At 52.9% G+C, this 15,549-nt stretch overlaps 1 protein-coding gene across 9 annotated transcripts in view; it reads left to right on the top strand.

Moving 5' to 3' along the window:
- TMEM63C (transmembrane protein 63C) overlaps window positions 1–15,549 on the top strand; it is a 123,357-nt gene that overhangs the window by 101,564 nt on the left and 6,244 nt on the right. For all 9 annotated transcript variants that reach the window (XM_037021368.2, XM_037021331.2, XM_037021569.2 and 6 more), the window contains 15 exons: window positions 225–333; window positions 2,046–2,119; window positions 2,734–2,814; window positions 2,928–3,051; window positions 3,811–3,944; window positions 5,341–5,463; window positions 5,893–6,046; window positions 7,163–7,269; window positions 7,750–7,836; window positions 8,372–8,437; window positions 10,123–10,285; window positions 10,503–10,608; window positions 10,990–11,157; window positions 12,728–12,837; window positions 14,313–14,381. In XM_037021368.2, coding sequence (XP_036877263.1) covers window positions 225–333; window positions 2,046–2,119; window positions 2,734–2,814; window positions 2,928–3,051; window positions 3,811–3,944; window positions 5,341–5,463; window positions 5,893–6,046; window positions 7,163–7,269; window positions 7,750–7,836; window positions 8,372–8,437; window positions 10,123–10,285; window positions 10,503–10,608; window positions 10,990–11,157; window positions 12,728–12,837; window positions 14,313–14,381 — 1,675 coding nt within the window. The remainder of the gene's footprint in view (window positions 1–224; window positions 334–2,045; window positions 2,120–2,733; window positions 2,815–2,927; window positions 3,052–3,810; window positions 3,945–5,340; window positions 5,464–5,892; window positions 6,047–7,162; window positions 7,270–7,749; window positions 7,837–8,371; window positions 8,438–10,122; window positions 10,286–10,502; window positions 10,609–10,989; window positions 11,158–12,727; window positions 12,838–14,312; window positions 14,382–15,549) is intronic.

Raw genomic sequence — 15,549 nt, 5'->3', positions numbered from 1 at the left:
ACAGTACCACCCCCACATCATGTGAGAATCTCATGAGAAAATATACATAAAGCATCTAGTCCCACCCCTGTATACCTTTATTAGCTGGTGCAAGATACTCCCTTCGCCCCACTGCCATCCCTTCCAAGGTGTCCAGGTGTCTGGCGGTACCAGAGGGGGCCCAGGGGGAGGTCAAGGGGTGTGGGAGAGGGCAGTCTCACCCCTCCTGTGTCTTGTTCTGGCAGGAGTAAGATCCTGTGGCTGCACAGCCTCTTCTCTTTCTTGTACTTCATCACCAGCTTCCTCTTCATGGCTCATCACTGTTTAGGGTTTGTGCCCAAGAAGAGCTACAAGGTACGTGAAAGACCTACCAGAGCCAGGCCCGCCAGCTAACCCCACCCCAGTGGCACCCTCTCACTCCCAGCCTTCAGAGGCGTCCCAGCTGGGCACTCCCTGCACCCTGCAGGGGGCGGTCCCACCTGAGCAGAGCCTCCGCCCATTACCTGGCCCCCAGACACAGTTGTCCTGGTTGTTAAACCACTGGACCACTTCCAGACCTGTTGGTAAACAGCTGCCCCTAGGTGCCTCTGAACTCCTGCACCCTGCTGCCCTGAGCCCCCTCCAAGGACCCCGGACCTCCCCACCATCCTTAGACTAAAGGGTTAACAACCCCCTGGACCAGCAGGGAGCCTCCATCCTGTGGTCATTGCCCCCTGCTGGGTAAATATTTTTTTTACTATCCTTGCCCACTCACTATGCCCAAGCTCTTTTCCCTCCCAGTCTCTCTGAGGTCAGAGACCCCATGTCCTGCCCCCATTTCCAACGCCTTGGTTTGGGTCACCACCACCCCACCTCCGGGTCAACCCTGAGACTAGGACTAGCACTGCATTTGCTTACCTGGGAGGTGATCCCAGGAAAGACCTGGTGGGGTGCAGACTAGAAGAAAAGACCCAGATAAAAGGGACTGGAGCAGCTCACCCCCGTGGGCAGCCGCACTTAATCCCCTCAGGGAGCTCTGGGAATTGGGTAGGACGTGCACCCTAGTTTTCCAGCCTGGAGGGAGCAGTCAGAGGCACTTTCCCACCAGCTCCCTGTTCATCACTGGGTTAGGCTGCATTTGGGGCTTTAACTTTCCACTCCTTGCCCTGCCAGTGGGCTGACCCTAGGTGGTTGGGCTGCAGGGTGCAGCTGCCCTCTGGGTGTAGTCACTTGGCCCCACACTGCCGCAGCAGCAGCACACCTGCATGCTAGCAGTGAGGCGGGGGGAGTGCAGGCTCTCCCAGCTCTGCTAGGGAAGGAAATCAGTGAAGACAAACACCCTTGGCTCCATCCTCAGCTTTTCAAAGGCTCAATGGAGTAGAATTGACTCCTTCAAGACCATCCATCCTAAAGGCCTGATTCACCTTACCCAACCCCAGAAGGCCAATCCACACAACTCTGGAAGGTTACCCCCGATGCTTTGGCCTGCCAGGCATAAGACTGGGGTACCCCTGACCAGTCGGGGCTCGGCTTCTTGTCATCAGAAGCTTCTGCCTAGACTCCCATCTCATGCAGCCCAGTTTACCAGACTGTCGCATTGAGGTGATAGCTCAGGGAAACATTTCCCACTCACAGAATAAAATGGGAAGTTTGAGGGGCTTCCCCATCCCCTCCCGAGAATCTAGCTCACCTCCCAACTCCTGAGCCCAGTCTAGAGACAGCCCTAGTGACATGGGACTTCACAGGGAACAGGGAGTTGCAAGGAGAACAGAACTATCTATCATGCCACACAGTGTACAACTAAGCTTGAGCAGCCTTTGTGGGCGCTGGAGCTCTGGCCCCCCTGCCTGGCCTTGTCTGCAGCCCATGACTTTTCCTTCACTCAGCCGTCCCCAGCAGGGGGACCAGAGAATAACAGAGATGAGATTTTCCCACCTATGGTTTTCCACGGCCTGCTGACCTCAGGGGCAGGGAGGCTGCCCGGTATGAGGAGAAGGCCTATGCCAGATGGCACTGGGCCGCCCAAAGACCCGGACAGCCAGGAGTCCTCTGTGAGCAGTCGTCTTCCATCTGCGCTCCCCACCTAGGTCACAAGGACACTGATGATCACCTATGTCCCCACGGACATCCAAGACCCAGAAGTCATCATTAAGCATTTTCAGTAAGTGGGTTGGGGGTGCCAAGGCATGGTTTGCCTCCCTCTGATATCCCTGCCTGGATCCTCACGAGGGTAGTGAGTTGGCACAGGATGGTGGGCCAAGAGACACCCCAGGTGGTGGCTCACCCTGGATTCAGTGCCAAATCACCCTTTCAGAAAGGGGGAAGCCCTGTGGCCAGAGCAGTGTTTCTGAAGCCAGGGATTTCCTGCATGGCAAGGGTATGATATGCGTGAAATTTTCCTTTCCCTCATTGCTCCAACTATGGAGCCCGGGAGTTCCTAGGCCACAGCTAGCTAGAGCAGGTCATCTTGAGACATCTTTTGTGACCCAAGTTCGTAGATCTAGGAGCTAATTATCTCTCCATGAGCAGCAATTCCCCACTCTGTCTGCCCCTGGCCCTGTTCTGGGTCATTTGGAAAGGATGTGGCAAACCCTGGATTACCAGGGATCAACTCTGAAATTCAGCCTTAGGAGCAAGGGATGGATTCTCCCATCCAAGAACCAGGAATCACAGGCAACTGACACCCGGCCCTGTGGGCTAGAACTCCGGGTCGGGGGCAGGGTGGCACACCCCTAACCCCACAGGCTGGCTCAGCATCCATGTCTGTGGCTGCAGAGAGGCCTATCCAGGATGTGTAGTGACCAGAGTCCACTTCTGCTATGACATCAGGAACCTGGTCGACTTGGATGATCAGAGGTGAGGCTACAGGGGTCCTGTCTGGGTCTGGGGTGGGGGAAGGAGGGGAGAAGGTAGCTTTGCTGGCCCCAGACCACCAGATCTCCACCCCCACCATTGCCATTGGCTGACAGGCGCCACGCAATGCGGGGCCGGCTCTACTACACTGCCAAGGCCAAGAAGACTGGGAAGGTGATGGTCAAGGTCCACCCCTGTTCCCGCCTGTGCTTCTGCAAGTGCTGGACCTGCTTCAAAGAGGTACCTGGCCCAGCATCAGGGGATGGCAGTGGTAAGGCTGGGGCACTGGGTCTCCAGGCTCTGTCCAGGCCTCTGGGCAGTGTCCCCTGTCCACACCCTATGGCTCCAGGCCCCTTCAGGGCTGCTCAGGTGTTGTGGCATCTGGCTCTTCCCTTCCTTTCCACCGTGTCCTGCCTCCCTGTTGAGAATGTAGTGGAGCTGAAGCCTTCCTTGGGGCTGCCTGCAGAACAGTCCAGGGAGGCCTGCTCTTGCCCACTTCTAGTCTTGGATGGGAGGACCAGAAAAGGCACAGTAGGCTGCTGTGGACAGCTGGCCAGCCTTGTAAAGAGCTAGGCAGGAACATTTAAAGGTCGTGGGCTCCATCTTATCACCCAACCAGTGTGGCTAGAAAGGGACCTCGTGGCAGGACTGAAATCTAGCCAGTCCAGGAAAACAACCATCCCCCTTCCTTAAAATGCTGCAGACACATTCTGTCACTCCTCTGGAGCCCATCCCAAGTCCCAAACTACCTCCTTGCTCCCAGGTATGCCTCACTTTCCCCAAATCTAAGAGCCGGGAGCTAATTTCTGAGTCATAGCCTCCTCAGTTCTAGAGTTGGGGTTGCAGAGTCCAGCTGGGGCCCTGGGCTCTTTGCCAGGTTTCACAGGGAACTGGGAATGGAACGGAGGCCTCAGACCCGCCACCTGAGTGGAGAGAGTCCAGGTGAGGCCTTCCTGGAGCTCTGGCCTCTTTAACTCTGAGGGCCACTTCTTGCCCCAGGTAGATGCAGAGCAATATTACAGTGAGCTGGAGGAGCAGCTGACAGATGAGTTCAACGCCGAGCTCAACCGCGTTCGGCTGAAGCGTCTGGACCTGATCTTTGTCACCTTCCAGGACTCCAGGATGACAAAGCAGTGAGTGCCAGAGCAGGCTGCCTGCTGTGCCCGGCCCCAAGGATGGGCCTCTGCTCCTCTGAAACCATCCTTTTTCACCCCCAAGCCCCAGCCACGGGGAGGAGGAGAGAGAGCCTCCCTCCAGTGTGCGGTATGCTGACCTCCCCTCCACCCATCCCTGCTGCTCACCGGCAGCCAGCGTCCTGCTTTCCAGAGCACGTCCACATCGTTTCCCCCCAGCTTCCAGGTACAGCTTGTCTCCGGAGATGCCCAGCATCCTCACTCCTGTGCGTCCTTGCTTCAGCGCGGAGCTGGGTGGAGCCGCCTTTGACCTCCTGGTTCCTCTTCCAGGCCTTCACAAGGAAGACGCCTAGTTTCTCCCTCATCACTCTCTCCTCACAAGAGACCAAGTCAGGGTGGAGAAGCCCTGCTCCCCATTTCTCCTCTCCTGCTGCAGGCCTCCCCTAATTTATAGCCTTCCAGCCTCCTCTCTCCTCTGCCCCAGCCTCTGGCAGCCCCACGTTGATTAGGTCCATTCTGGAATGTTCTGGAAGGATCCTTAGGACTGGGTCAAATAGATGGGGATCCAAGAATCAGTCTCTTGAGAATTGTGGGGGCCCTCCTATCTCTGAGGGATGCTGGTCATGCATAATATTTGCCCACATCTCCCCCTCCCCTCCCACACTCTGCACAGGAACAGCGGGACAGCCAAGAATTTAGTCATGAATAATTGTGTGCAATTTTGCAAGACACCTACACTCTCAAATTTCTTATCTATCAGACTGGGTTACTTATAGCTCCCCTGTCCACCTCCCAGAGGGCTAAGAAGGGATAAGCGTTCTATCCAGTGTGCGTCGCCTAAGGCAGTATCCCCTGCGTGGGATGAGACTGCTCACTGCCTGAGACACCATCACATGGCAGAGAGGCTCTGAGGTTTCATTACAGCAGAAGTGTGAACCGGAAGACCAAAGACAGGCCTCAGTGCCAGCACCTGCCCCTCTTTGCTTGTGTCTTCAGGCACCTCAGTTTAGTAATTTGTATAATTGGGATGATATTAAGCACCAGTTAGCGCAGGGTCAGGCACAGGGCAAGAACTCAGTGGTGGCTATGGACATTAAGATGAGGCTGAAGTGAGTGCCTCCCTATCAGCCTCAGAGAAAGGGCCTGTGTTGGCTGTCCCTGCTCCTAAGGAGAAAAGATGGGAACCGAGCCATGTGGGGCCCTCTCTCCCTGGGCAATCCCTCCCTCTAATACCCCTTTCCTCCAGCGACTAGACCTTAGGAACCGCTCCCTCTAAGGCTGGAGGAGATATATCAAGGCTTCAAGACTCCCCAGGAAGCGGACAAGCTCCACCTGTGGGTCCTGGCATGAGACACTGTCATCCTCACCCCTGACCTCTGTTCCCCACCCTCTGCAGCATCCAGGAGGATTACAAGTACATCCAGTGTGGTGTGCCCCCCCAGCAGTCCTCAGTGACCACCATGGTCAAATCCTACCACTGGAGGGTCACCCATGCCCCACACCCCAAAGACATTATTTGGTAAGCTCCCTCTGCCCCTCCCCTCTCCTTTGAGTTCCTCTGAAACTTAAAAAGGCCACAGGGACTGGGGCCTATTCTCTCACTTCCACTGCCCCGTTGCCCGCATCCAGGTCCCCTGGGCTGGGCCATGTCCTCTCCTGGGCACCATGGCCTCTGCCCACCCTCAAACCCACCCCATCACAAGCATGGAAGGCACGCACACCTTGGGTAAAGGTTTTTCCTGCAGGAAGATTCCGTTTTTGGCTCACCTACAGGATATACTCAGAGCCCGTACAAATCGTGACCGAGGGGAAGACCAGGGCCTATTTCATGCGGGTCTGGGCCCGCGGGGCTGAATCAGACCCTGGCAGCCTGCAGGAAACAGCGTGTGGGCTCCAAGGGCTGGGGCCCGGGGTACTGAGTGCGTCTCCCTCCGTCCTCCCTCCCCAGGAAACACCTGTCCATCCGTCGTTTCCACTGGTGGGCCCGCTTCATCGCGATCAACACCTTCCTCTTCTTCCTTTTCTTCTTCCTCACCACACCCGCCATCATCATCAGCACTATCGACATGTACAACGTCACCCGCCCCATCGAGAACCTGCAGGTGCTGCTCTGCTCAGGCCAGGCGTGGGGGTCCCGAGGGAAACGGAGGAAGAACTCAGGCGAGGAAGGGATGGGGGACCACTGGGACGCAGCTCCAGAGCCCGTGGGCCACCAGCATTGGGAGGTGGCCGGGGGGTAAACGGTGGCACGGAGCTTCCTGTCCTAAAGAGGATGAGTGCGCAGGTTGTTGCCCATTTGGGGCCTGGGGCTGGAGCGGAAGGAGAGTGGGGGAGCTGTGGGCAGGTGCTCGGGTAAGTCTGGGGTCTGGGTGGTTCAGTCAAGCATGGGTTCAGAGGGCTTCTTTAGATCGGGTCACCCCAGGCCAGCAAGAGGTACAAAGGTGCAGTAGAGGATGTGGCAAGTGTGACAGCTCTGCTCTCCCCAGGTCCCTTAGAGCGGGGGCCCCTAGTTTGAGGGCTAGGCTTAAGGGTGGGGAAGAGGGACGTAAGTGCCAATACAGGCCAGGGAGAGAAGCAGGACCTCCACTTCCCTCACTTCCAGACACACCCACTCTGGGCTGGGAGTCCTGGCCCTGCAGGGACCATCCCCACATTAGGACAATGCTCCCTACTGACTGGGGAGCTCACAGGAACTGAACTGGCCCATTTACAAGTTCTGTAGCCTCAAAGCTGTTATAAGGGCCTGGAAGGCCTGTCCTTCCATATTATTCCCCCACCCTATTCCAGCAGTGTGCACACGCACATGCATACACAAGCACACGCGCACGCACACATGCACACATGCACACATGCACACAGAGAATCAAGCCACATCACTTCTGCTTCCTCTTGCCTTCCTTTGTCAGGAGCACCACAGCTCTTCTGGGGGTGGGCTTCCTTTATACCCCGGCCCCTCCACCATTTCCCAGACAATATAAGATTAAAGATAGTGCCTTCTCTCTGTGGTATGGGTCACAAGTGACAGCAGTGGCTCTGGCCTTACAGCAAAGTCACAGGGGAAGTCCCAAATGCCACTCCAGTGGCCTCAGTATGGAAGGCCTCTGCCCCTAAGCTGGAGGAGAAGAAGCCAGGGAGTAGAAGAAGGCAGGGGCAGCCCAGAGGGGGAAGGACTCTTCTTCACCGATGTGTTTCCTCCCTCCTCCGCTCCACCCGTACAGAGCCCAGTCGTGACCCAGTTCTTCCCCTCCCTGTTGCTCTGGGCCTTCACAGTGATAATGCCTCTGATTGTCTACCTCTCCGCCTTCCTCGAGGCCCACTGGACCAGGTGAGCTGCGGGTTCCTCTCCTAGCCCTAGCCCCTTTCCTGTCCCCACCAGCCTGGTGCCCAGGCCTCCCATCTGGCCTAAGGAATGGAATTGATATGGATGGCTTTAATACCAAGACTAACAGATATTTTTTCTTTGGAAAGAGGGGACTGAGTTGTATCTGGGAATCTGGCCTCCTGGATGCTGAGATAGGGCAACCATATAGAGGATGTGGACACCAAGCCTTCCCTGGGCTGCCCCCTCAGATGCTGCCACCCTCTTCTCCTTCCTCCCCTTCCTGTGCCCAAGGCAGACACCGTTAGTTAATCATGCTTCCCTTTCCTGCTGCTCCCAGCTGTGGCACTGCTCACGGCGTTCCCCTGAGATGGTATTGGTATGCACTAATAAACAGTGTTTAGTGAAAGGTGCTGTCTCCCTCTTTCTCTTCATTCTGTAGGTAAGCCTTTGGTTCTTAACACGCCTCTCTTTGTTTCTTTCTAGATCAAGTCAGAATCTGATCATAGTTCACAAGTGCTACATCTTTCTTGTGTTCATGGTGGTCATTCTGCCATCTATGGGACTGACCAGGTACCTCACCTCCGATTACCCCTCTTCCCCTAGCCAGGCTCACCCTAGAGTTGGAACCTCCTCTTTCAGGCACTGTAAGCCTACTGCAAGTCTGTTTCTCAAGTAACAGTCCAGGGCCTGCGCCAAGCATGAGCCAAGTATCATGCAAGTTCTAAGGTGTTGGCCATGAGCCGCCCTCAAAGAGTTTATCATCCAGCTGGGGAGACACATCATGTCTACCAGCTAACTAATAGCCACGGTGGGGGAAACACAGCCAACATGCAGTAGAAATTCAGAAGAAAGAGAGAAATGGCAGGCGAAGGTTTGCTGAAGGAGGCGGCCTTGAGCTGAAAGACCAAAGGGTTAGGGGCAGGGGTGGCCCAGCATTAAGAAGGAAGACAGGCCATGTAGACTGGCTGGCTGGACTATTAAGATGCAGTAGTCTTTGGGGACCAGGCAAGGGAAGACAGAAGAAGGATAGCAGGTCCTGGAATTGAACCCCAGGCTCTAGCTCATAAATTCATTAACTGAAGGGCTGCTTTGTTTCTGCCCCTAGTTTGGATGTCTTTTTCCGCTGGCTCTTTGACATCTACTATCTGGACCAGGCGTCCATCAGATTTGAGTGAGTACTAGAGTACAGGTTCTAGGGGTACCCCCAGGTCACACTGGGGCTTCTGCGGGATCACACTAGGTAGATATGTGTATCCTTTTATTTGTTCCCAAAGGTAGAGATGAATGCATGCAAACACTCCTTAGGCAGCTTCTTAACCTTTCCTGTGCCACGGGGCCCTTTGGCAATCTGACAAAGTGCAGGGAACCCCTTCTCTGAATGAAGCTTTAAAAGTAATTGTAGATTCACAGACAATTACCAAAAATTGTCCTGTGTACCCTTCACCCAGTTTCCCCCAATGGTAACATCTTGTGTAACTATAGTACAATATCACAACCAGAAAACTGACATTGATGGAGTCCACAGAGCTTATTCAGATATATAGTTATCAAAATATTTAAAAAATTAAACTTGTAACATAATCTTTACTATTACACATTTAATACTATTACACATACAGTAACAGGACAATGCATTTTAAATGTAGGTAAGCTAAAATTACATTTTATTGTTTTAAATGCATCAGTGTGAAAGCTAAAGTTGTTTAGTGGGAAGAATATTAAATTGGGGTTAGGGGAGATCTTTGACAAAGCACATGACGTTGTATTGGACACCCGGCCAATTTTGGTTTTTTTTTGTTTGTTGTTAGGCCACAAATGTTGAAAACCCCAGTGTTCAAAGATGTAATGTTGCAAATGACATGCAAGCTTTCCTAGCTTGCTTCCTAGGGCAAGGGCCAGAATTCTCCAAAGTTTCTGCAGTTAAACTATAATTGTAATCAGTTGGGGTTTTTTTTTACAAGATGAACCAGTTCATCTTCAGCTAGGTCAGTATCTTCAATGCAGTTTAAATATGAGAAAGAAAAGAGCTGTGAGTCCATGACTCAATTTTGATGCCAAGAAAGAATAGGTTTTGAAGGAGTTCTCAAATATGCCTGGGAGCTCACAGATTTCTCTTTTCAATGAAGTTGACAGAATTGTGTAGGTGGGGACGCTGGGAAACAACAGAAATACCTGGGTCACCAATGTGAGAACACGCAGCTTGGCCATTCATTCAAGTGGCTGAAGGAGTCCTAGTTGAAGTTGGCCAGCTATGTCAAATACAGGTCTGCAGGCAGTAGAATTTCAATCATGTAAATTTAGCATGTCTAATTTAGCAGCATGTCTAATAACTACCCTCATTTTGAAGTGATGATGAGTGCAAACGGTGTTGTGAAATATCAGCAACAACTGCAGCATTATGTGAAAATGTCTGATTTCATTGGTGACAGACTCACTGACATGGCTGTGATTTGTTGCCCACGTTCTTAGTTGAAGGCCATGCTAAATTGTATTTAGAAGTTAGTGAAAATAAAGATGTCATTTCTCCCCATTCAAGGTCAGTGACCCCCAAAGCCCTGCTCATGGGCTCTCCAGGTTCTATGGATCCAGGTCAAGCACTCCTGCTTTCGATAAGGCAGACCCTCTATCTCCAGCACATCCATGCTTTATGCAGACCATCCCTGCTCAAAAGCACCGTCCCAACTTCCTTTGGGCTGGGCACACATATATATGAAGCTCATCCCCATCTCTACCTCTGCCCCTCATGCCTACTCCCTTGGCTCTTTTCCCCTCTCTCTTCCCTCCTCCCTCCTGACATCTCTCCCTTTCTTTCTCCCATGGCTTCTGCTGCTGTCTTCCACTTTCCCCCATGCCCAGGTGTGTGTTCCTGCCAGACAATGGTGCCTTCTTTGTCAACTACGTGATCACGGCAGCTTTGCTTGGCACAGGCATGGAGCTGTTGCGCCTGGGATCATTATTCCTGTACACCACCCGCCTCTTCTTCTCCAGATCAGAGCCAGACAGAGTCCACATCAGAAAGGTATGTGCCAGGCCCTTCCCTGAGCACAGCTCTTGGGGTTCCCCTTGTGAGGGTGTCAGGAAGGGGGCCTGTGGTGGGAGGCGTAGTGCGGTGGGGTGAGTCCTTCTTGGACCCAGGATTGGAAGGACCAGCTTCCAGGGGACAGATAAGGAGGCACAGAAGCAGCCGAGCCAAGGGGACCAGGCCACCTCAGGGTGACCTCTGCCTTCTGCCCCAGAACCAGGCCATTGACTTTCAGTATGGGCGAGAGTACGCATGGATGTTGAATGTCTTCAGCGTGGTGATGGCGTACAGTGTCACCTGCCCTATCATTGTCCCTTTTGGTGAGTCCTCTCTAAGGCACCCCAGGGATGCACACCTCAGGCTGGGAGGAGGACTTGAGCCGCACAATGTCAGGCCACATCCTGGAGCATGAGGAGACCTGGAACAGACTGCCAGCAAGGCGGGGAGATGCCAGGGCCAGGGCCAAGTTTATGTAGGATGTTTGTTGAGTGAACGACTCTTCACCAAACTCTTCACCAATCTGGGGGGGGGTGGTCAAGGGAAGCTGCTGGTCCTCATGGGGCTCCCACAGCTCGTCCCTGGGCCCTTGCTGCTCTCACAGACCTGAATCTGGCTTCTCAGGCCTGTGGGGGCCTTGGGACAGCACAGATTCTGATCGTGCAGGCAGCCACTGAGCGTGCCTCCATCTTCCGGGCCCCCAGGGCTGCTCTACCTGTGCATGAAGCACGTCACGGACCGCTATAACATGTACTACTCCTACACGCCCACCAAACTCAACGAGCAGATCCACATGGCTGCTGTCTACCAGGCCATCTTCGCACCACTCCTGGGGCTGTTCTGGATGCTCTTCTTCTCCATCCTACGGTTAGGTGGGTAGCGAGCCTGCCTGGCCATCCCATCTCCACCTGCTCCCCACTGCTCCTCAGCAACAACTCTTAGATCGGAAAAAGCCCAGGAGGAACAAGGTGTTGTTCATGGAGCCTGGCCCAGCCCAGCGGCTTCTCTAGGCCTAAAGGACCCAGTCCTGGCAGACCTTTGAAGCTAAGGGCAAAAGGGGTGGCTTGGACCAAGATGGGCCAAATCATACACATTTTGGTATACAGCCCTCAGGGCAAGAAACATCATATTCCTTCTGATTCCAGGCTGGCAGGAAATGAAATATTAGCCATCAGGCTCAATTCCCATGGCATTCCCTCTGGGATCATATAAGATGCCTAGTCTATGGGTTACCAGAAACCTGGAGGAGGATTCAGAGTCAGCCCTGGCGGCCAACTTTGGCCCTAATCTTGATGACATAAACTTTCTGTCCCTGTCCCCATGGGCCACAGACTGGGGAAGGGAAAGTCTGCATTTTCCTACTCCCCCATCACAAGGACATCTGTGGTGTTTATGGGAATTACCCATTTGGTGTCCCCCTATTTCTTATCTCCCTAGATTTCATTTTTTATAATGCATTTTTCTAAGTATAAAGGACTACATATTTATTGTTTCTATTTCAAAGATAGAAAAAATAGAAAGATCAAAATTTGGATGACCTGTAAATCTTACCCAGAGCCTGATGTCTGTCCCTCCCAGACCTCATTCTGTGCATACTTTTTAGAGAAGGGGGCAGAACAGGAGGGATTTTATTGGTTAGTTGTTACTTTTCAAAATTGTGATAATCATTTTATAACATTCAGTCCTCTATCCTGAGTTTCTTCACTGAACATTCTGTCCTAAGAAATTTCCTGTGTTATTAAGATACTGTTTGAGCATAAGCCTTTTAATGGCTGCATTAAATTCTTTTAGGTTGTCAGTTCTCCACTGTTGGAAGCTGAGGTTATTTACCATTTTTTGCCATTATATAAACACAACAATGAGCATCATTATGCAGTAAGCTCTGACTGTAAAAACTGGTTTTCATCTTCACCTAGTCAGAAAACTGCTGCCATAAAAAGTTACCAAATAGCCCCAAGCAAGATATAAATGACTTCTAAATTCTGGATTGCTTTTTAATGCCACTAGCACATTAACTGAGCATATTCACTTCAAAAGGGCTTGCAAGGAAAGGTGTGGGTCAGAGATTATATTTTGGGACATTGGCATAAAGGAAAAGACACATCCCAGGGATGGTGATGAGGGGCGTAACATAATGGGCACATTCAGGGCATGTGTGATGGGCATTCAAGTGGGTATGTAAATCAATTACATATTTTTCATGAAATCAACAAGGTGCTACATTTCAAACTAGTCAAAAAGCACCAAGGGATGATGGAACTGTGTTGGTTCATCGATCCCAGGTGTTAGGAAGAGAATTGGGCAGGGCTTGAAGCCCCTGCTGACGTGCTGAGCGGGTCCCTGGGGATCTGTCAGTCCTCGTGGCATCTCAGTGGGCAGGCTCCTGCACAAAGCTCCAGGCCTCAAGCGTCAAGCCCCACAGACTTTTCTTTTCCTTGGCAGGTTCGCTGCACGCCATCACCTTCTTTTCCCTTTCCACCCTTATCGTTTCCATTATAATCGCCTTCCTTGGCACTTTTCTGGGGAAGCTTCGGAGGGTGTCTGACTATGAGGTGAGTTGAGAGCCACGTTTCCCCCACTGGCTCCCCCTGACCCCTGGGGGACACAGCTCTAGCATACCCTCCTGACCTGGGTACCCAGAACACCACAAAGATGAAAGTTCTTGCCTTTCTCTCTGATTAGGGGGTGTGCAAGCTCAATGTGTGTATATATATGTGTGTGTGCATGCCTATATGCCCTGGCATTGGCCCCCTCCTGGGGTGGGAAAATTTAGGAGACAGCTGTCCTCTCCTCCTCTCCCCTCTCACACCTCCTCCAAACAGCAGGCTCCCACCCATCCCCTCCTACACTGTGAGCCTGTCCAGCCACTGAGCATGAGCACCATTCAAGGGCTGCAGGGCTGAGAGACAGGATGAGTGAAGGACGGCAGGGTGGGGTGGTAAAGGATGATGACCTAGGGAAGGGGGGGATAGTCATCCTCTCAGTTTAAAATCCCAGGATATTAAATTTGGAGGGGAAGCCTGGCTGGCTGGGCCCTGTGACTCCTCTGGGTCATTACCTGTGGAGCCCAGGCTAATCATTTGAGAAGGGAGCCAATCCGTGCCTTCTGAGAGCTGTGCCTTGTGCTCTTGGTTTAGAACTCGTTCCAGATAGAGGGGAGACCCCCCAGAGCAGGTGTCTGCACATGCATGTTAGAGTGATTTCCAGGGGGCTAAAGCATTGTTTTTCTAGTTTTCATGGTTATATGTGTTTTTCTATTGGTTCACATTTCTCTCTCTTTCTGCTTTTGGCAACAGACACAGGTTTTCTGTTTATAATAGTGAGTTACTTCCTTTTTAAATGAATTTATATGAAGAAAAGAAAGTAAGCTGATTTAAAGCACTGACATGCTGCTGGGTCAGAGAGGGGAGCTTCTTGGAAAAGGATCCTCTTGCTTCTAATAGCCCCATATCTGGAGCCCTGGGCACAGGCCCCTGCTGCCCTCTCTGCTGGGCCCCCCTCCTCCGTGCCCTGGCCCTTGTGCCAGGCTAGTGAAGGACCAGAGTGAACGACCCCTCTGGTTCTGTCTTCCTAATATAACAATGCCATATGATCTGGTTGCCCAAATAGCCTCTCAGGAGAAGGCAGGTGGCAGGGGACCTAGACCACATTGGTTTAGGACTCGTTCCAGATGGAGAGGGGAAATCTTGGGAAGAAAGAAGAGAGAGTTCAAGTCAAGGCTTTTCCTAGAGTCAAACATGCTCATCTTTGAACTCCAATCCCAGCATTGCTTACTTCCCTCCATAATTGTCCTTGAGAATGGAACATTCTGGAAGGATCTCCCTACCATCTCAGTCCTCTCTTTGTCTCCCTGGGCTTTAGCCCTGCTGGCTGGGCTGCAGGTCTGGGAAAGTGGAAGATGAGTTGAGTCCAAGGGGAGCAGGAGGCCCGGGTGCAGGGTGCACACACCTCTGGATGCAGGGAGGGAGGAGGCAAAGGGCGGATACCCCCATTCGGTGACCCTCCGCACCTCTCCCCACTGCTGCAGCCCGAGGAGGAGATGGAGACGGTGTTTGACATGGAGCCAAGCAGCACCTCCTCCACGCCCACCTCACTTGTGAGTTGAGCTTTCGCCCTGGGGACACAGTTCAGAAGGGGTACCAAAGGGAGGGCTGCACCAGCCCTGGCGCTGGGGGTGGCCGGGCTCCCCCCTCTGATGCGGCAGGACTCGGCCCAGTCAGCTTGCTGCCGTGGCCCTGGCTGAAGAGCTGGGACGAGAGAAGATCCAGGAACTACTGGGCATTCCCTAGAAGGATCTCAGAGAGGACGCAAGAGGTCAGGGTGCACCTGGCCACAGCAAGCTCAGTCATGTAGACGCAGGGACGTGGGGCTCAGCCTCAGGACTGAAGGCTTCCTCCCAGGGCACAGGCGCACACAGAGCTGCAGGCAGCTATTGGAGCTCTGCGCTGAATCGTAAGGCAGGGGCGGTGCCAGATGCGTGAGCCCCCCAGCATGTGGAGAGACAAGGTCGTGCTCGGAGGGCAGGGGTCTGGCACTGGCTGCCACACCTCTTTGTGGCTCAGCCTGGAGGGCTGTGAGCACTCTCCTGTATCTTGACACAAGGGTGGCTGCAGGGCCATGGAGGCATGCACTGAGCTGGGCACCAGGTCAGCCTGTGCCCCAGTGCCAGCCAGGGTGCCTTAGAGGAGCATTGAAGAAGGGCAGCAGCCAGCCTGGGCACTCAGGGAAGGTTTCCCAAAGGAGGAACCATCTAACCTGACTTCAGGAGTGGGAGTAGGGGTTGCCAGGTGGAATGGGTCTGGGGGAAGAGCATTCAAGGAAGAGGATCAGCCTATGCAAAGGCCAGAAGAGAAAATCTGGAGCACTTGAGGAACTGAAGACTCTTTCAGCCTGGCAGAAATGCAAAGTGGGTGGTGGGAGAGGAGGCTCTTTAGTAGTGGCAGAATTGGGTAAAAGTGCTCAGAAACAGCAGTGGTGTGCACAGAACTACAGGTCTGCCTCACTTTGGAATAAAACCCTACATGGAGGGACAAATCACCTCTGGGAGGTGGCAGGAGAGAAGGCGCTTTGGTACTGGAGGACCACAAAGGTTTCAAAGCATAAAGTCTCTCCTCCTGTAGCATCTCCCCTGGGGCCCTTCCAAGACGACCCCTCTGGAATATTCTTAACTGTTGGTTATTCAGATCTTCTTAGGAACCTGACGCTTCATCATTATCACTTTTAGTCTTTATGATAAACCCATACAGTAGTGATTTTTATCCTCA

This window comes from Manis javanica, chromosome 8 (assembly GCF_040802235.1).
Source record: "Manis javanica isolate MJ-LG chromosome 8, MJ_LKY, whole genome shotgun sequence".
In the NCBI taxonomy this organism is placed as follows: Eukaryota; Metazoa; Chordata; class Mammalia; order Pholidota; family Manidae; genus Manis; species Manis javanica.
The sequence above is the reverse complement of the archived record's forward strand: the minus strand, read 5'-3'. Positions and strand labels throughout refer to the sequence as shown.